Raw genomic sequence first — 22,689 nt, 5'->3', positions numbered from 1 at the left:
GCATTAAAAGGCTCTGTCTGCTTTTATAAGTGAGCTTTGTTATAAATTAATCTTCTACAATTCCATAGAACTGAACTAGAAGAAGAAAAATGAAAAGAAACCCTCTGATGCACTTCATATGCTTTCCAATTTCAATTATTTGGGACTCATTTACCTTTCCCAGGAATGAATAAACTTTGTGAAACCGAGAAAGCTACCATGGCATGAAATTTTCTATATTCTTCTATCTCTGTGGTAAGAGTTCTACTAATTGCTTATTTTAGAGAGCTAAAAATAAACTACCAAATATACCAAGAGAAGCTGGCAGTGATCAGAGTCACTAGTAAGAGGGAGTAGATAATGTCTGTAACTTTAAAATCCAGCAGTACATTCAGCTTAGAAATTTCCCCTTGAAATTTAATAAACTTTACCCCTAGGTAAAGGTACATCATCAGCATTTTAGTCACAATTATCAAATGCTACTCTAAAAATAAAGGAGAAGTTTATCCATATCCATAATGCTAGTCCAACTCTGTCAGAATGACTTTATCCTTGATTTATAGATCACAGATCTAGACTTATACAAATAATGAAACCTTGATACCTTGGTTATTAAGGAACTATTTGAAATACAATTTTATAGAGTGGTTCTAATTATATTTTAGTTAATTGACAAAGCATTACATCATACCTAATTATACCATTCCTATCTAAAAGTACTCATTTATACATGAGTTTCTGATTAACAAAATGTTAGATAATGGTATTTTTAAATGATTTTGATATACACCTTGACTTGGGGAGCTATGGCAACACAGAGATCAGAGAATCATCCAAAAATCATGCTGCTGCTTTTGGAAGCCAGAGGAAAATATCTGATGACACACAGAGATGTAAGTATTGTCTCCATAGAGCCACCTCACTTTCATCTATAATCTCAGCCTCCTGAAAGAGTGCATAAATACACAGAGAGTAAGGGAAGTAATCTGCCGAGGGTCCATACAGCTATGAGGCAACATGCCTAATGCATCAACAGTGACATGTTAGATGTAGGCAAATCCTTCCATGTATGGCATTTCCCCCCACTAAGCTTCAGCCTTCATAAATTTTCTGAAGTAACCAAACCGAGAATTTCTCATTAAACCAAGAAGAGCCAATGCTCATCTGATCAACTAGAGTTTTACCTTCAGGCTAGAAACCATTACTGTGACCTCTTCTATGATCCAAATGATCATGTGTATGATTTGATTATGGAGACTGAAAGCTGACCTTACAATACCTACATCTCAACATTCAGATCAGGACAGAGTAAGAGCACCATCACCCTAAAACACATGAATATTTGAGTACTCAAGAATAGTAGTTTCCCACCTGGAAAAAGAATAATAAAGGTGGGGAAATGTTTGGGAATAAAAAACATAAAATTTAACTATGTGGGGTGCAAATGATTTGAAAAGACACCATTCCATTCCACATCTTCTTAAAAACACATACTCAATCTTAACTATCTCTAAATAAAGGGAAGCCACATATGTAGATGAAAATGGTATGTAGATGTACTTTGTCAGTGAATCTGAAACTGTTCATAGACTATGCGCCTTTGTGGTCACACATCCTTGCCTGGTGACAGTGTAACCCTCCACATAGTTCCATGTTGTCTACATGCAAACACACATACACAGAGCAAACCTCTGTAGACCTCACTGGTCAATCTAGATTTGCTGGGCAAGATCTTCTGGACTCTAGTTTTCAGAGTACTCATCGAAACCATAGAAGACATGGTTTCTTAGGGAGGACTTGAAGATCAGCACCATCATGAAAGCCTGAGTGCCCCAAAAGGCAAGGCTACGAATAGCCAGTTTCACAAAATCAACAGTCACCAAAATGGTGTGTGTATGAGAGAGAAAAGGACAACCAACTGGGGTGCAAGAAGAGAACAGTGGAAAGTAAGAACAAAATTATGCTCTACTAATATTTAATGTGTGATTTTCCCATGGCATATGTGTATAACTTTTTAAATGGATATATATTTATGTGTGTGTGTGTGTGTGTGTGTGTGTGTGTGTGTGTGTGTATATATATATATATATGTTTAAAATGTTTTTACTGATAGGACTACATGATCAAAAAGGTTTGCAGATGATTAAAGCCATATAAGCCAAACTGATTTACATACATATGCAGGCAAATAGAACTTATAATACTTAAATCAAAAATTTTTTAATGCTTAAGTCATGAGGAATTCAGTTTATAACACTAATTTTTTTCCTCATTTTTCTATAATGGTTCATATCTCAATCTGCTTTACAAAAAAAAAAAGCTGATTTCACCATGCCTGCAATTAATAAATATTTTACGAAAGTTGGCAGTAAGAAAAACAGGACTTACAAAATTCCTTTCCAACTCAACATAAATTCAGCTTTAATACAAAGATTTAATAATAAAATTTCCTCAAATAATCAGATAACAAGGAAAACAAATTAAAGGTCGATTTTATTTTTTAATCACCTGCATTCAGTTCTATTTTTGCTGTGCTCTATTAATATTTTAAAGGAACTAAGCAATCAAAACCAAATCTGGAAGAATTAGCATCCAACATGAGGTGATTTTAGGTCATCAGGGCAATTTCATTGCTGCTAATTATATCTCCAAATAAACAACACTTCTGTTTCAGTTTTCTGACCAAATTTTATGGGATGTACCATAAGGAAGAAATATTTCCAAAGGCAAAAATACAAGTGAATGTGTAAATAGGTGGAGAGGAGGAAAAGCACATTTTAACTCCAACAGCCATGAATTCCAGGTGCCTCCTTCTATGATTTCCCCCCCTTCAAAACATACAGGAAAACACATAAAATGAGAATATTCAACACAAATTTCCAAATGTGTAACACATGAACTATTTTCTAACACTCAGAAGAAGTTTGAAAATAAGCAAAGACATGGTATCACAGAGAATAATATAATATGTAAAAAGAGAGATCCTAAAAATGACTAAAAAAGAGGATAAGAATATTAACAGACACTGGATTTCAAACTGCCAATATGAATTTAAAAGAGTCACATCTCCTTTACATTATGCAACATTTTTTTTCTCATTCACTTTGGTCTGTAAATGTATTTACAAGAGACCTCTATATTTTTATGAAGAAACATTGAAAACTTATAGCATTTCCTTTCTAAGAAACTAAATTTAGACGATGTAGGAGGTATAGGGAGAGACAGTCATTATAACATGGACAATTTAAGGGGGAAAGAATTTAGTGTCTTAAAGCAAATAAATACCAAACTTGTTTAAACACTGAAGTAATACAGACTACTTATAATTATAATACAATTATGTGTTTTCATTTTCTATAAATAGATACCTACCTATGTCAATATGTGAGATAGCAACTGTTAAATATTTAGTTCTGCAACTAAGACTTTTATTTATACCATGTGAGTTAATACAGCTCAGTAACTAAGATCAATTTTCAAAACATAACCAAGCAAATAAATAATATCTGTTACTATCTGGTTTTTGCATAGCAATTTGGCCATTTCCTATTCTGGACTTCAGTTCCTTAGCCAAAATCTCATATATCACTGCCTTCTATTGACACCTGCTGGAGAGTACTAGAATTGCATATTTCTCATTTCATTATCTGGGCAGTTGTTAATTCTGCATCTGAGGAAAGAAATGTGGAAGATAACATTCCAACTGCAAATAACACAAGTTTTAATTTTCTAAAAGCAAAAGTAGCATTCATTCTCAACATTTAAATTTTAATGTTTCCTTTAGGAAATTATGAGTCTCAAGAAATCTATCCAAAGCATACTTCTCATGGGAATAACTTACCCAATGACTTCAGTAGTTGAATTTGTGCATATTTGGGGTATAATTATGAAACTAAGTAACTTTCTCTAGTATCTGAACTTCTGTTTCCTGCCTCAGACTAAATACTTGGATCACATGACTTGAGAAAAGTATTTGATTTTGTGAAAGTGTGCATACAAATGGATCAGAAAAATAACCTAGCTAATACAAAAAGAATGCTTTATATATTCACACTTGTAGTTAAAGAGGTAAAGTAACATGCATTAGTGAATGAGTTTTTATTGTTATCAAAACTGCCTGTCCCTGAAATACATAACGTGTTTATACCAGAATAAACTTATTATCTAAAGTCAACCAAAACACAACACATTGAAATAATTAATTTAAGGTTTTAGTAACTAAATTATTAAGTTACATTACATTTTAATTAACTTCATGCAAATGAACACATTTGGAAGTATGTCTGTAAAGACTGCCACACTACTCATCTGCCCCCTAAAACTTAAAAAAAAAAAAGTTTCTGGAAAGAAATACGTTTAATTGACCAAACTGCAAAAGGTAAAAATATATGACAAAGTTAATACAATACTACTCCTCCTGCCCCCAATGCACTACTACATAATATGCGGCTTAGGTGCCTGGACATGTCCTATTTTGTAACATCAGAAAATTAATATTGCCCTAGAGACAGTTGTTCCAGTTCCAAATGAGTTTGGGCAGCTAATAGGGCAACAAGATATTCTTGAGAATGGTACTGAGAGCATGATGTGAAGGAAGAATGTGATACTGCGGTGCTATAATAAATTGCTTTAACATTCCTGGTAGAATTCCTTCCTTTTGATCAAACTGCTCAAGTTTTTGACAAAAGTAATAAGGCACTATGAACCTGGTATAAATCAAACAAAACGATGATGAAAAATAGAAGAGCTAACTTTTTTTTTTAATACAGGAGCTCATTCAATGGTTTATGATTAGGATGACGTAGTATTTGAAATTTGCAACTGTCAAACAAGTTGCCTCCTGAAAGTGTACTTAATCCACCTGTTCAAATAAAATTAAGTTCTTCAAGTTTAACTATAGCATATGAAGATTCAAGAGTATAGGGGATATTTTACGATGAGATTCAGTCTAGGAGTTTCTAAAATGTGCTTTATTTTTTTTTAATTGAAAAAAAAAACAATTAGCTCTAAAGGGATAGATAGTTTTTAAGTAATCTACTGAAAGATTATTTTAAACTGTTCTTTTACATTTACTAAAATTTACACAAAATTAATATAGCATGCAATATTAAGACCCTACAAAGTATCACGGAGGTAACAGGTCTTAATGAATGTAGTTTTGCCATATTTTCTCCAAACAGTTTATCAGCCCTTCTCAGAAGATAGGTTTTCGTCAAATGCAAAATAAAATATGCACTGAAACAATACTTGTTTTAGATTCCTAAACAAAATTTAATTGAAGCAACTCACTTTAACAGCTCTCACAATCCGTCACTAAGAAAAGGAATCTTTCCTTGCTAAGAACGCTGAAAGGTTAGTTTTTAGAGCCTGAGAAACAGTAGAATTGTCAGACACCCGAGATCCTCATTTTCAATCACTCAGTTACCTTACAGAGCTTCTGATACCGAGGAGAAGAAACTGCCATCCTTTGTAAACGATGTAACAAAACCACAACTTTCTGCAGAGATGTTCTCACCACAGCCATCATTTTAAGTTTACCACACTTCTGGAGACACCTCAGAATTTGCATTATAAATGAAGAGCAATGATCATTTCCTCCCGGTCACTGGACAATGATTTGCCAGTTCTCTGAGCATGCTCGTTTCCAGGAATGCATTTGAAAGATACAGGGGTTTAGATGCTAGGCAAAAGGAGGCTGGTATTCCTTCAACTTCTTCTCAATTTAAAAAACACATACAAACGCCACAAAGAAAGCCCCCCAGCAGATGCTCACAGCCGGTACTTGCTCAGCTCGGCATGGCCAGACAATGAGCAAGTTGTTGAGCCAAACGCTGCCTGCTGCTGGAGAGGAGTGCGCTCTGGCTGTGTAGCCAAAAAGGATATTAAGTGAAACATTAAAGCTGCAGATACATAGCAGACATCTCCTGGGAACGGAGATTCAACACATCACCACGGTGCATGCCTTGAAGCTAGTTTATATTAAGAGATGGAGTGGCATTCATTCACTCACTCTGAGAGATGCGTTCACTCCCCGACTGAATGCAGCTCGGGCCGTGCTCTGTGGGATGACTGAATAGACATTGTTATAAATCTTGAGAAGAGCAGAAACGTACCTGACTCTAATGATAGCAGCCCATACATTAAGTGCTATAAATCACCTCCAGACAGGTCTCAGAACAAGATCATCTAAAACAAAACGAAACAAAAAATGCCTGTGGGGAGGTGGGGGGGGGGTATGTGGCTTTACCTACAGCACCCTAAAAGCAGTGTCGTCCGTGGGCTCTCTGATGCTTGCCTAGGAGAAAAGCCACTAGAAACTGAATTTCTAATGTTAGGTTAGGACTTCTCTAATTAAACAGTAAAGTTAATAAAATTTTTAAAAAGTCTGTAACTGACTGCTAACATTCTAAATTACCACGTTTCCCCTTAGACAGCATCTTCGTGATCTCATTTTATTTGCCATAAAGCTGTTTTAATTTTATGAGTAAGAAATATAAAACATGATTATACGATATAAAAACACAGGACAGAATTTGGGGGTTTTATATGTATGTGTATATGGGAGATGTGTTTTCCACTGCAGCTTGGATACTATTACAAATATCAATTGGGGTAAAGTACCCTTAGGAAATGAGCAAAATCACCCAGAATGATTAAATGACTGGGTCAAGGGGCACAGCCAGAAATAGAAGACAGACGTTTCTCATTATCAGTGTCCTGCTCAAACTAATAACCCAGGTAAGGCTGCTATTTCTCTAATGTTGTCACGGTTCTTTGAAAGAAATACAGTGTTGAAAGTATTTGTTTCTCTTCTTTTACTTTGTCTGCTTTCTCAGCCCTTCATGTTATAGCATGATTGAAAGTCCTATATTGGGTCTTACAGAGTTGTTGTGTTTATCAAGCAGTGTTTTTGTGTATTTTTCTGCTTCTGCTTGTATATTTTTTTCCCTGCAGGTCTATACTGAGAACCTCTACTGCCTCCCTCTGGATAGGCTAACAACATCAAAATATCTCTACAAAGCCAGAATCGGAAGAGGCAGTCAATTAATGATGTAATTAAAAATATTAAGTTATCATACAAATATACAGAACCAGAAAGGAGATTTGTGATTATTTAGGGGCAGGGGGTTAGAGGGTTGGTAATGGGGGATTGATAGCTAAGTGGCCTGTGATTTCTTTTTGGGATGAGGAAAATGTTTGATTGTAGTGATTGTTACATACCTTTCGCACTTAAAAACAACTGACCTGTACACTTCAAATGGACGGATTGTGTGAAACGTGGAATTATATGTCATAAAGCTGCTATCAAAAAAAAATATATGAAGTTGTAATTCCTGTCCCTGAACCAGCAGATAAAGTTTGCACAACAGAGGTATATCACCCCCGCCCCCCCAAACACAATGCTGGCTATGGAGCTGGGTACCAGGGAAGATCGGCAACAATCTAAATCATCAAAGTCTGCACCTATGGAGTGAGAGGATGAAAATTAGGCTGAAAGAAAACACAGGAGATGAAAATATAATAATCCAAAAACACATCTTGTGCGAGAGCAAAAACAGCCACCCACTTATTGTAAGAACAACCCAGAAAGGCAGCAGGGCAGCAGGATTTTCTCCAGGAAAGAATCAGATTAGCTCTATTAATTGGTTTCTGCCAAAATGTAAAGCTTATATTTTGAAATATAATTAAAATGATAATAATATCCTAGAATGTAGACAGGAAAATTCAGAATAAATGCATTTGAACGAACAGATAAACTGATAGGGAAGCCAATAGTAGGCTTTCATTCCAAAGGGGGGAAAAAAAGTTTCTGCACTTTAGCCAAATTCCCTCACCTAAACATAGAAACACAGCAACTGCTGCATACTGGGGCATCTCCTCCTGGATGTTACTCACAAACCTTATTTCAACATAGTCCAAATGAAACGTAGCATTCCTTCACACTCCACACCAACTTGCACCCTTGCCCTGACTTGTTCTTTCCTTCTATTCCTCATCTCAGGCTCTAATCCCACCTGGCAATCTTCTCCCTCTCTACCATACTATCGAGACATTAGGTCTATTCCCCCTGTGATTGCCTCATTTCTGGTCATAATCACCTCTCACCAGATGGCTGCAAGACTATCTTACCAGACCTCATGCACTGCTATTAACCTTGCCCAGTTCAAACCCATTCCTCGCAATGCCATCAGCTAGAGTCCTATAAAACACAAATCCCCTTGCATCACCCTCTTGCTCAACAACACTCTTCAATGACTTCTCCCTGTTGCCACTGGGTTACGATATAAAAAACAGCAACTCGAGGGGCGCCTGGGTGGCTCAGTTGGCTGAGCGTCGGACTTCGGCTCAGGTCATGATCTCGCGATCCGTGAGTTCGAGCCCCGCGTGGGGCTCTGTGCTGACCACTCAGAGCCTGGAGCCTGCTTCGGATTCTGTGTCTCTCTCTCTCTCTGACCCTCCCCCGTTCATGCTCTGTCTCTCTCTCTCTCAAAAATAAAAAAACAAAAACAAAAACAAAAAAAAAACAGCAACTCGAACAAGACCCTCTGTGACCTGAACCACTCAGAAACTCAGAGCTTCTCTCTCCAAAGGACTGGGTTTTCTCTTGCCAGCTCTGCTGAGGAGTAAAGCCTTACTGCCTTGCAGTCAGGCAATGAAACATAAATACATAAATCCAAATGGTCATCCATCCTTAACAGAAATGGCATGTATCATAGCATACTCCCAGAAATGAATCTTCATCTTCCATTGTGCTTCTAAACTATCGTTTATCAAAATTCACCCAAAATTACCTTAAGATGAATACAGAATAAGCTTCTTCATCTTCATGAAATACTCCTCTATCTCTGTATCCAGCTGTCATGAGACACGGAGCAAGTACAAACAGCGAGTGTGACATGTAAGCAGTTCTACATACACCCCTTGTGCACAGGGCACACATACGCCAAGGCCCTCGTTCCACCTTTTTTAGCACACCCCTAAACCGCCCGCCCACCCCCACCACCACCATGCCACCAGAAAATGCATTTTATAATTTCAGGCGCTTTTGTTTGTACATTTATTTTCTTCAACAAACATCTTTTCCTTCCCAAAAAAGTTTGCATTTTCATTCTCTATTCACTCCCACAAAAGGACGAGTCACCAGCACAAAAAGTCACAGGATAATTTAAGTTCTCTCATCTCAGGAATACTAAGCAAAAGGTACTAAGTCTCTACATGCATCTACTTATAAGGTGCCAAAAATAAAGCCATAGCATTTTTTTAATAAAATAGAGAGGATGTTTTAAAATGAAGATCATTTTGGGGCACCTGGGCAGCTCAGTCGGTTGAGCATCTGACTTCACCTCAGGTCACGATCTCAGGATTTGTGAGTTCGAGCCCTGGATCAGGCTCTAAGCTGATAGCTCAGAGCCTGGAGCCTGCTTCAGATTCTGTCTCTCTCTCTCTCTCTGCCCCTCCTCTATTTGTGCTCTTGCTCTCTCTCTCAAAAATAAATACACAGAAAACAATATTTTTAATAAATAAAATAAAATGAAGATCATTTTTAAAAGCAGCAAGGCAGTGAAAAATCATGCAAATTACTATCATGGGAAATACCCTAAACAAAAACAAATACATGTGTTTATCCTTAGACAAAGACACTGTAACAGGCTCTTAATAAATGCCCCTCTTTAATACTTCTTAGGAGTCACAACATTAAATTTCAGCAACATTAAATTATTTTCGAGAGACATTTACTACACATGCCATAATTTCAGTCAGCAAGCTTTCTTTCTTGATGCTGGTTGCCAGAAGACAAGCCATCTTAGGCTTAGTTATTTTTATTTGGAAAGATTTTCAGCATCTTCATTTACATTTATTTCCTCAGTTTCGAGTATTCGTTAAGTATTGAGAAGAATTTTGGCTATGGTAAAAATATATCCCAAGATAAACTGTGCCAGAAGACATTATCAACCTTTAAAATAGGTCTGTTTTGGGGCGCCTGGGTGGCGCAGTCGGTTAAGCGTCCGACTTCAGCCAGGTCACGATCTCGTGGTCCGTGAGTTTGAGCCCGGCGTCAGGCTCTGGGCTGATGGCTCAGAGCCTGGAGCCTGTTTCTGATTCTGTGTCTCCCTCTCTCTCTGCCCCTCCCCCGTTCATGCTCGGTCTCTCTCTGTCCCAAAAATAAATAAAAACGTTGAAAAAAAATTTTTAAATAGGTCTGTTTTGCTGATCTTCATCATCAAGGTTCACGTCAAGCCTCCTTCACTCATTGTCTATACACTGTTGCAGCCTCAAATGCACAGCCTGGTGTCTTTTGAATTTAACACCATTACGTAAAGGAAGCATCCGTGAGCATTTATAAGTCTGGCTTCCAGTTGTTTAAATCATAAAAAATAATATATTCTAGCATCTGCCTACAGTTAGAGCCCTCTCTAACCCCCTGAAAAAGAGATGATAGCTAAATATTTTATCAAATAACATGTATAGTGTTTTCCTCAGATTCTAGATGGTAAGACAAAAGGACATATTTAACCTCGATAGTTGCTCAGTCACAAGTGTATTATGCAATGAATAGAAAGTAAGAAGTAATGTAATTAAACATGGATTTTCATTAAACTAATCTTGAGGACTCCACCATTAAAATACCCTAATAGTCTTTACATATGGGAACAAGTTACAAAGAAGTCTATTCCTGAAAGGTCCTTTTAAAAACATAATTGATAACTTTTTAGTGAAAATAATTTCAAATGTAGAGAAAATTTGTAAGAATAGGAACAATTATGGGGGGCCTGGGTGGCTCAGTCGGTTAAGCGTCCAACTTCGGCTCAGGTCATGATCTCGCGGTCCGTGGGTTCAAGCCCCGCGTCAGGCTCTGTGCTGACAGCTCAGAGCCTGGAGCCTGTTTCAGATTCTGTGTCTCCCTCTTTCTCTGACCCTCCCTTGTTCATGCTCTCTCTCTGTCTGTCTCAAAAATAAATAAATGTTAAAAAAAAAAAAAAGAATAAGAACAATTCCCAGAAAGCTACTGTACCCTTTAACCAGATTTGTATATTTGTGAACATTCTGATATTTCAAGGGAAAAGAATTCTAAGAAAATACTCAAAAAGATCATCACACTGAATTTCATAAGGGTGAAGTTAGGGTCCACAGGAAGTGGTCAGTATTTACCTAGAATGTACACGTATGACACTAGGTAGGCAACAATATGGAGTAACATAATGTCTGCCCTTGAGGAGCCAAGTGATCAGCCAGGACAGGACGGACATGCCTCAGATGGCACCGAGCCATGAGTTCACAAGCATATCAGAAATAATACCTGTCAGAATGACGTGAGACTGACAAGACATAAAGAAATATGCAGATGTGAAACTGGTAGACAAGCAGACTTCTCCATTAAAATAGGTTTTCACACCAAGTCCTAAATGAGAAGGCCTGTGATTGGCCGGATTAGGTCATTCTATACAAAGATGGTAAATTCAAGGGCACTGAAGCAGTTGTACTTGAGGGCAGAGGAAAGATACAGATGTGCTACGTGACATTTCTCATAAACTTTTGTAAAGGAAAGATTTTGTGTTAGCATGTTTCGTAGAGGAGAGATAGTTGAACCTCAGACTCCATATACAATCATAGTATCGAGCTAGTGACATAAAAGTAATAATGTTCTTAAGCCTAATGTTCATAGTTGTAAATTAAGCCACAGAGCCTTTGCAGCTTTTATATTAAGTACTTTAAAATAAATGGAGAAAGAAACAACTTCATATTAAAAGGAGGTGCCCTTATATTTAGGATTCAATAAGGCTAAGTGTAATAGGGCTTAAAATGACAAAAACAGAACAGTTCTGAGTCTGTTAGTCTAAATAAACAATTATTACTCCCATAAAACAGGGTTTTCCTCTATTATTAAGTAAAAGTATTTTTATAGATCTTATTTCCAGAAACCAATTATTCACAGGGGAGCATGGATCTCCTAACAGAATTAAGTAACAACCTCACCTTTTAATGGTAATAAATTTGCATGCAGCTGCATCAAAAGAGCGCAGTAAAAATAAAAGCACTAGGTGCAGTGTCCCGTGCACTTGCCTGCATCTGCTGTGCGAGCTCCCTGGCCAAGCCGCTGTCCTGAAGAGCATTCTCCCGCTGAGAGGCATCTGCAAGCACGTTCACTGTGGTCTCTGCTTCTTGTATCCACTTCAGGAAGTTCTCCAGATCCCTACGAGAGGCCTGCACTGTCCTCAGTTCAGCTTCCAAGGCGCTCTGTCTGTCGCCAACGCTGCAAGTAACAACACGACACACACGTTTCCATGACTTTCGGTGTGACAGTCCGGACCGTGCAACCCCGAAAAACACATTAACAGCTTCCGAGGAACCTTTATTATTTAAGTGCCTAATGTAACTGGGATATTTATTGATCTGTGTATCTTGAATAATTCTGAATGAGAGGAGTGATGTGAATAGTGAGAAGAGGGAGAGAGACATATAAATATGAACAAAATAACACCCATATCATAAAATAATCTTGACTCCATTTTACAACTCCTAATTGTATATTAAGTTATTCCCTGATATTTTATTTCAATACCTTAGCATAATGCCTAACACTCAAAGGAAGTATCAATAAATATTCATGCAACAAGTGACTAAATGAATTCTAGGAAGCAGGAAAATCTGAAGAAATATGATAAAATGAAAATGATTTTAAGGGCTTACTTTACATATTTTAAAACAACTCAAATCAATACAAATTGGTTCTTTAAACTGATTTAATAGTATTACATTTGGAAAACATTGGAAAATCAAGCTTCTATAAACCCTTCATTAAACCGAAGTCAAAACTAATACATAGAACTATCATGGAGTTTCAGTCCATGGAATGTATCTGGGGCAACTACATTCCTGGGGCAACTACGTGGCTCAGTTGGTTAAGCATCCGACTCTTGATTTCATCTCAGGTCATGATCTCATGGTTCATGAGGCTTAACCTTGCATCAGGGTCTGCGCTGACAGCGTGGAGCCTGCTTGGGATTCTCTCTTTCTCCTCTTTCTCTCTGCCCCTCCCTCACTTGTGATCACTCACGCATTCTCTCTCTCTCTTTCAAAATAAATAAATTTAAACATTTAAGAGATATACATTCCTGTATATTCAACCTTTAAAACTTTTTATGCCTCAAAGCTCCATAATAAGAAAAAAAAAATGCTAAAAGTGGATACTAACAATTACACCCTAAGTGTTTAAACCCAAGGGAACTGAAGACATATATCTACACTTGCACACAAATTTTCATATAGCATCATTATTTCTGATAGCCAAATGGTAGAATCAACCCAAATGTCTATCAATAGAGAAATGGATAGATAAAATGTAGTATACATGTAGTATATACTCAAGCATAAAAAGGAGTGAAATAGTGATAGACGCTATAACATGTATCAACCTTGAAAGTATGCCAAGTGGAAGAAGCCAGACATAAGAGGCTACATATTGTGTGATTCCATTCATGTTTATATGAAATTTCCAAAAGAGGTAAATCCACACAGAATGAAGAGAGATTAGTTGTTGCCTAGGACTGGAGAAGAAGGCAATGTGGATTGACTGCTAATGGGTATTGTGTTTCTCTTTGGGGTGATAAAACGTTCTGAAATTAAGAGTATTGTTGTGGTTGCACAACATAGTGAATATGCTAAAAATCACTGAGTTGTACACTTTAAAAGAGTTAATTTCATGGTATGTGAACTATATAACAATAAAAAAAATCAGTATGTGTAATATAATCTCATTTATATTTATATATATTTTCTACCCCATCCACTCATCTATCCATACATCATGCATCCATCCATCTGTCTTATATACAGGACTGTCTGTATATTTAGATAAAAGGATAAATGCCTGTAATGTTAATATTAAAACAGTTATTTCTAGGTGCTGGGATTTAAGGTGGTTCACTTTCCTGTTTGTACTTTTCTGTAGTCTTTGATTTTACAATGAACATCAATCTTCACACATCAATAAACAAATTCTTAAATGAATGGGTAAAAGATTTAAACAGGCCATCACAGAAGATACATGGATGGTAAATAAGTGCATACTCATCATCAGTACTCATCAGAGAAATGTAAATTCAAGCCACAATGAGACATTAGAATGCCTTTAGAAAATTATTATACCAAGTACTGGGGAAAATGTAGAGTAACTGCCACACTCATACATTGCAAATGGGAGTGCAAAATGGTACCGTCATCGAAAAACAGTTTGACAGCTTTTTTAATAAAGTTAACCAGGTACTCAAGAACAATCTAGCAATCCTATGCCCAAGTATTTACTCAAAAGAAATGAAAACATATATTCACACAGAATCCATATCCAAATCTTTGAGGCAGCTTTATTCATAATGGCCCCGAACAGGTAATCACCCAAATATCATCAGGTGGTAAATAGATAAACTGTGGTGTATGCATACAATGGAATACTACTCAACAATAAACTGATAGATGCAACAACATGGATGGAATCTCAAATGCATTTTGCTAGGTCAAAAAAGCCAGGCACGAAAGCTTTATGTTCCCATTCATAAGCCATTCTAGAAAGTCATCAACCTCATCTGAGCATTTACCTACTAAACAGTCTCCAGTAGTGTTTGGTTGCCTAGAATAAACCCAAATTGCTTTTCCTGAAACTCAATGTCCTCCACAATCTGTCACGAATTCACTTTTCTAGCTTACTCCCTAGTTCTCTCCAAAACTCTCTTCAGATCAACATGGTATGCTCCTATTGTTCTAGGATATTCTTAATACTGTGTCCACCCAAAAACTTCATATCCACATAAAAATGTCCTTCTAACCACCTCCACTTATCAAAATCATGTCAATTCATTCAGGGGTAAGGACCACCTTCTTCAGAACATCCCAGCCCAATTAGATTTCCTTGCTTTAAGTTCATAAAAGGTCACTGCTCCTCTTTATCCAGAAAGTAATCACATGGGGGCCCCTGGGTGGCTCAGTCAGTTGAGTGTCAGCCTCTTGATTTCAACTCAGGTCATGTGCAGGATTGTGGGACTGAGCTCCATGAACTGTGTGCTGAGTGTGGAGCCTGTTTAAGACATTCTCTCTCCCTCTCTCTCTCTCTCTCTTTTTCTTCCCTCCCCCTCCCACACCCACCCCTCTCCCCTGCTAACGCAGTTCTCTCGGAAAAAAAAAAAAGCTTTAAAAAACATGGATCCTGGAAAAGCCCTTGGATTGTGATCTTGTTACACATTTAAATTTTACTTTGTATTACATGTATTTGTTTTCTGTCCTCCTGTTCTGTAGACTCACTATGGGCAGAAGGACTCTTGTATATCTCCATATTTCTCAGAGTCCTTATAACAGTATTACAATAAGTATTTATAGGAAAAGGACAATCAAGATTGTAAATCAGGAAAAAAATATATATATAAGAAGCAAAAAACAGGGGAGCCAAGAGAGGGAGAAGCAAACAGGCCTTCGTGCTAATGGTGAGAAGAGATCTCAAAAGAGACAGCCAATGAATTGGGTCAGATGAGGGCTATGTTTTTTTGTTTTAACTAGATGGAACTAACAAAGGATACATTCGGACAAAACAAGGAAATACCCAAAAGAGAAAAGAAAAACACGCACACACACACACAAAAAAAGACAAACCCACATTAGATCCATGAAATAGGAATTCCAAACTAGGAGAAAAGCACAGAAAATCCTCAGGATTATGGCCCAGAAAGTATGTCTACAGAAGAAATGTCTCTAAGTAAAAATATTAGAAGTAATAGACCGCTTACTATGATCGACTTTGTGAGAAATTATACTGTCAGGTCATTGACAAATGTGGGAAGAATTAGTAATAGGTACAAAGGAACCTAAGTACATAAAAGCAAGGCAATTATTAATTTCAGATGAAAAAAACAAGAAGAAAAATTATAATAAACTTCAGTGCTTGGCTGTTGATGATGTTTAGACACACATAACAGTGTCAACACAGAATAACTGTTTATCTAAAACTTCAGCATTAAGGGGCCTTTGGGTGGCTCAGTCTGTTAAGCAACTGGCTCTTGGTTTTGGCTCAGGTCACAATCTCACAGTTCATGGGTTCAAGCCCCGCATCAGGATCTGCACTGACAGTGCACGGCCTGCTTGGGATTCTCGCTCCCTCTCTCTCTGCCTCTTCCCCACTTGGGTGTTCTCTCTTTCTCTTTCTCTTTCTCTCTCTTAAAATAAATAAACATTTAAAAAATTTTAAAAAAATTAAGAATAAAAATAAAAATTCAGCAATGAGATGATATAGCCACTGTGGAAAACAGTATGGTGATTCCTCAACAAATTGAAAATAGAATTAACATATGATCTATCAATTCTGCTGTTGTGGATACACCCAGAAGAATTGAAAGCAGCATCTTGAAAACATTTGCCCCCCATGTTCACAGCAGCATAATTCACAATAAGTAAAATGTGGAAGCAACCCAAGTGTCCATCAACTGATGTATGGATAAGTAAAATGTAATATATACATACAAGGGAACATTATTAAGCCCTAAAAAGGAAAGAAATTCTGACATATGCTACAACATGGATGAACCTTCAGCACATTATACTAAGTGAAATAAGTTAGTCACAAAAACACAGATACTGTATAATTTCACTTACATGATGTACTTAGAATAGTCAAATCTAAACAGAGAGTAAAATGGTGGTTGCCAGGAATGGGAGAAAGAAAGAATGGGGAGTTATCGTTTAATGAGCACAGAGTTTTCACTCTGCAAGATGAAAAGAGTTATGGGCATGGTCGGTGGTGATGGCTGCACAATGGCATGAATATTTAATACCACTGAACTATAGACTTAAAAATAGTTAAGATGGCAAATTTTATGTTATGCATATTTTACCACAATAAAAATAAAGTGAAAAAAAATTCAATGATGACGAAGGGAAGAGAACAGTGGCATGAGAAAGCTATGCCCTATGTATTTACCAGAATAGGATATCAATAGACAATGTCTAATATTAATGTATTGGAAGATAATGGTATACTCATTTTATTTAGAATATGGAAATGTATAAATGACATAAGGAGAAGCCAAAAGAAGATAAAGTAGTTGCTCCTGGTGGGGGGGGGGGGAGGAACCATGGTGAACAGTGAGAGAACCACTATATTTTGTAATACACCTTTAAGTACTTCTAATTTTTTAAAACATATGTATATATTTCTTTACTTTTTATTAAAAAAATTTTTTTTAATGTTCATTTATTTTTGAGAGAGAGACAGAGACAGTGTAAGCAGGGGAGGGGTAGAGAGAGAGGGAGACACAGAATCCGAAGCAGGCTCCAGGCTCTGAGCCGTCAGCACAGAGCCTGATGCAGGCCTTGAACCCACGAGCTGTGAGATCACGACCCGAGCCAAAGTCGGACGCTCAACCAACTGAGCCATCCAGGCGCCCCTATTTCATTACTTTTTAAATTTTAGAAGTTACCCACTAGAATTTGGGTGGTTGGCAGTACTGATGTTGTTTAATCTTCCACCCAGTTTTTAAAACATCAACAGAGGGGCGCCTGGGTGGCTCAGTTGGTTAAGCGGCCGACTTCGGCTCAGGTCATGATCTCACGGTCCGTGAGTTCGAGCCCCACGTCGGGTTCTGTGCTGACAGCTCAGAGCCTGGAGCCTGTTTCGGATTCTGTGTCTCCCTCTCTCTGACCCTCTCCCGTTCATGCTCGGTCTCTCTCTGTCTCAAAAATAAATAAATGTTAAAAAAAAATTTTTAAATAAATAAAAAAAATAAAAAATAAAACAGCAACAGAAAAACTATTACGAATAACCAAATAAAGGCAGTACCAAAAAGGTACTAAAAAGCAAAAAATTACAGGAGTACACACATGCAATTAGTTGACCATGAGTAGGCACCTCTTAACACTCACGTAAAATTAATGACTATAAAATTTGATGAAGTCAAATGTTTTAATTTTACAGAATCATTATCATTTATTTTGAAGAATATTCACATGTACATAATAGGTTATGTGGCAAACAGCTAATGTAAAAACAGATTATAGATTAGCTCTATTAAATCTTAAGAATGCCCAGCCTAGAAAAAAGGATGCAAATGTCTGAGGATCCAATGGGTTTATTTATTTCCCTTTAAAAATGAACCAATCACTAATCCTTGGTCCAGAGCTTTAGTGTTTACATTCTTTACCTTAAATATCCTTCATCCCCACCCCCATTCCCAGTCACCTTCCCCTCCCCCCAGAACTTGGTGCAGACACCTGCAATGAAGTGCAGGCACTTTGTCCCACACAATCACATGATGTCCTTTACCCTGGCTGTTAGTGTGCCCTTTCTGCTATGACAAATCTCCACAAACTCAACGGCTTCGAGCCACCTGAGTTTATTACCTCACAGTTCTGTCAGGTAGTTTCTGAAATAGAGAGCCCCAGACTTAAATCAAGTTGTCAGCAAGGCCACATTCCTTGGTGAAGGCCCTAGAGATAGTCCTGTTTCCTTGTCATTTCCAGCTTCTGGCTGGAGATCACCCATATTCCTTGGCTCCTGACCCCTTCCTCCATCTTTACTTTCATGAAGACGCATGTCATAGAACGGGGTCCACTCAGATGATCCAAGATAATCTCCCTACCCGGGAAGACATTCTGCCACTTATCACATCTCCAATCATGACCAAAAGTGACTATTTTGTTGTCTGTGTGAAGCTTCTGGATCATCAGCACACCTGGTACCTCCAAGGCCTACACACAGTAGCAATTCCAGTATGCACTGAATACATTAATACAAAAACAGAAATAATGTCTCCCATCCTGTAATAATTGACGGACAAAATGAGGTATATATACATAAATGTATCAATAAAGTAAAAAAAATAAAGTTAAAGAAATATAAAAATAAAGACTCAATAAATAACATTTTCCCTAGTCTTGTATATGAATTTAGTGAAACACTGGGAAATTAATTTGCTTACAGCATGCAAATGTGCAATTTAATCATAAATGTCCCAGAGAATTTTTTCAAGCTCACATATATCTGGGTGTCAGATTTTTTTTTATCATGAATGTAATCAATTATTAAAAATAATGAACATACTAGGAACTAAACTCTATAGCAGTCCAAATTGTCTTCATATTATTATAATAAATATACATTTTAAAACTTGTAATCATAGTGTGCATTAACTTATAGTCTGATTTTTAAATATAATTTCACATGCAATTTAAAATAGAATATAACTCAAAGGTAACATATCACCCATTTTGTTCTTCTTTTAAAATGAAATCCAGTGGTAAGTATGGTATACTGGACACTACAAGAACTTTTTATCCATTTTTAAGGAATTACACATGATTTATCATACTATCATAAGGCCAAAATAATTGCTCAAATGAAAGTCTCAGGAATATGTATGCACACTTCATCACACAAGTTAATAAATTACCTTTAATGCCATTTGTTCATTGCTCTCAGAAAACCAACTAATTCTACCACCTCTGACATTCACTAACTATATGGCTTCGGATAAATCACTTCATATCTCCAATTTTTTTTCTATCCTTTAAAGTAATTTGCCTCAACTAGATGAGGAAAGGACCCATCTCAGAGTCTCCAGAGGTCCTTTTATTTTAATTTTTATTTATTTTGAGAGAGAGGGACAGAGAACGCACATGTGCACATGCGTGGGGGAGGAACAGAGAGAGGGAGAGAAAGAATCCCAAGCAGGCTATATGCTCAGCACAAAGCCCAATGCAGGACTCCTTCCTATGACCCTGAGATTGTGACCTGAACTGAAATCAAGAGTTAGACATTTGGGGTGCCTGGGTGGCTCAGTCGGTTAAGCGGCCGACTTCGGCTCAGGTCATGATCTCGCGGTCCGTGAGTTCGAGCCCCGCATCGGGCTCTGTGCTGACAGCTCAGAGCCTGGAGCCTGTTTCAGATTCTGTGTCTCCCTCTCTCTGACCCTCCCCTGTTCATGCTCTGTCTCTCCCTGTCTCAAAAATAAATAAAACGTTAAAAAAAAAAAAGAGAGTTAGACATTTAACTGACTGAGTCACCCAGGTGCCCGACCAGGGGTCCTTTTAAAACTACATAATCCATCACAGAGATTATAGAAGAGACTCTCCATTCTCGCCCCCATCCCTAGCTTCAAGTCCAGCATCATCAAGAATCACTGCATGTAAATGAAATGTAACTGACGAGGATACATGAGTGTTGTGTAGGCAGCAAAAAGGTTGGAAAGAACTCATGTGCAAGTTCTGAAGAGCACATCGGCACTGAACTGGCACTGGTCTACAATTCTCAGTGAAGAGTGTATATCTGGCAGTTCAGGTTTGCTACATCTTAAGAAAAGATCAGAAGAGCCAGAAGAGGTTCTGAGAAGTGTAATGAGAGAATATAGGGGCAGGAGCACTATTATAGGAGAAAAAAAAAAAAAAGGCAGGGGGGATTTCAAGTTTAGGACACTGTGGCTACTAGACAAAGGTAGAGAAAATTTTTTAAAATCTTTAAATTTTTTTAAAATAGTTTTTAGCCTATAAAGAATAAAGGATAGCCTGAAAGCCTAAAAGATAACAATATTTGAAGTTTAGAAGGGTAACTTTAGCAGAAACAAGAATTTTTACTTCAAACAGAAGTAACAGACTATAGAATTCTTTGGGACAAGTAATGGTGCAGACTGAACATATAAATAGCTTCTCATAAAAGATTTGAGGAATCCATGGGTAACAGATTTATAATAGTTTATATTTAAGGGAACTGGGATTTTTAAAAGGTAAACTCAGCTTTTGGAAGAGATTTCTGCTATAAAAGCAGCTATATTCTACAAAATAGCTTATGGTTATTTTGCAGCCTAACAAAACATGGCCACCCATATAACTGACTTTTCAAATGTTACTTTAAAGACGTTAAACAATACTTTGATAAATTAAGCTACAAGACATATTATTTAATCAAGTGCACATGTGGTTATAATTGGGTCAAAAGAGTGAATACAACTAAATATGTCTTTTTTTTTTTTACTTTAATGGAAAAGAGTACCTTAAGAAACCCACAGGTATGTGTTGCTAAGTTTTGCTATACTTAAAAAGTGACCTTTACAGTTACATGAGATTTAAATATATTTATCTCCTTTGAGAGGAAAATAGTGGCAACAGTAGTTTGAGTGGCATGTAGAAAACTTACAATGAAACAATTCTTTAAGCTTTTCAATGGATACTTTCATAAGGTAATTTTGTTCTTTGGTAAATAAAATAACATTTCGCTAAAAAATGTATTAAAGCACACTTTGGGGAAATGCAGTTGATTTAATGAAGAATTAGTCTCTACAAACATACCCCACAATCTATTGTCTTTTGGTGACCAGTCTTTGTTACACAGAGATTGGGTCATCATCAAGCATTGAAATATTCACTCCATGGGATTTAAGGAGACTATTCTAAGCTGCTAATGCCATACCAATGGGGAAGCTCAAGAAAGGAGCCCCCACTGGCCCCACCCCCACTCGATGATGCCTGCCATTGACCTTGTACAACCCAAAGGAGTTGCTCTCCCTAGGGCTGCTGCAGCCAGCAAGTAAATAGCTAAGACCACAGAACTATTTCTGTGACAGAATTTATATCACCACATCCTGTTTCCCTTTTAGCTAAATCACTACCAAATATCCAGTCTTCATTACCCAGCCAATATAGGACTTAACTCCAATACTACTCTGCACCTTCCCCAGTCAACCCCAACTCACCCCCAAAACCCTTCTTCTATTACATCCAGAAATCTCTTCTATGATCAGCAGACCACAGATCAACCCCTTCATCTTAAGGGAAATTGGCTTCCTTAGGAACATCAGTTCCTCTGGAAAATTTTAATGGCATTTTTTTCTTTCTCCTCACAGATCCTATATGCCTCAGGGTGAGTAATTGGAATAAGGGTCCTCTTCCTTGCTTTCCATTGCCACTTCCAGGAAAATACTGTTTTGTCTCATCTTCCAGGCAAAACCTTACTCTTTCAAAGTACAAGGCATTTACCCATTATGTTCATATAATGACCTCCAGGCCCATGGTCACTGCATACTGGTTAAAAGGGTTGCTCCCTACCTCAACAGGTAAGTAGTGTCTGAAATTCAATTTAAGATCTGCCTGCTGAGCCACAGGCTCTAGTGGGGGCTGTATCACCCAGCGAAAGAGACATCTTACCCGTGATTATGGACTGACAGCAATCTCCATCTCACTACTTTACAAGCCCCTCCCTCTCCCCTGCAACCTATGTACCACCTGCATTCCTTCTACTTGCCTCTGAGTACATGAGCAGTGCTAAAGAACACGGTAACAGGGCTATCCTCCCTTTACGTTTATTACGACCAACCACAAAGAGGCAGTCATCTCTGCCCAGCAATACTAAAGTTCCCCCAGGAAGCTCTCTGCCCCACCCAACCCAGATGCTGACATTACCTGTGGTCCTCTCCAAATCTCTCAGTCCCACCTCCAACCTCACTGATGGCATATTCATGGATCACAAAGAGAGTAGGCTCATTGCACAGCATCTTCCATCTTCCCAGCACATCGTGATTAATGATGTATAAGATGGTCCTTATAGCACAAAAGGATATTGTCTCATTTCCTTTACACTATTTCAACGTAGATCACTAGGTGTGTGTATGGGTATGCATGTAGGCAAGTATATGTGTACATATACATACACATATACATACATATGTATATATATATATATAT

At 37.5% G+C, this 22,689-nt stretch overlaps 1 protein-coding gene across 5 annotated transcripts in view; it reads right to left on the bottom strand.

The window, feature by feature from the left end:
• Nucleotides 1-22,689, bottom strand: part of UTRN (utrophin) — a 481,942-nt gene that overhangs the window by 230,181 nt on the left and 229,072 nt on the right. For all 5 annotated transcript variants that reach the window (XM_047859243.1, XM_047859241.1, XM_047859244.1 and 2 more), the window contains one exon: nucleotides 12,043-12,232. In XM_047859243.1, the coding sequence (XP_047715199.1) occupies nucleotides 12,043-12,232 (190 nt within the window). The remainder of the gene's footprint in view (nucleotides 1-12,042; nucleotides 12,233-22,689) is intronic.

The sequence above is a fragment of the Prionailurus viverrinus genome, chromosome B2 (genome assembly GCF_022837055.1).
Source record: "Prionailurus viverrinus isolate Anna chromosome B2, UM_Priviv_1.0, whole genome shotgun sequence".
Taxonomy (NCBI): Eukaryota; Metazoa; Chordata; class Mammalia; order Carnivora; family Felidae; genus Prionailurus; species Prionailurus viverrinus.
The sequence above is the reverse complement of the archived record's forward strand: the minus strand, read 5'-3'. Positions and strand labels throughout refer to the sequence as shown.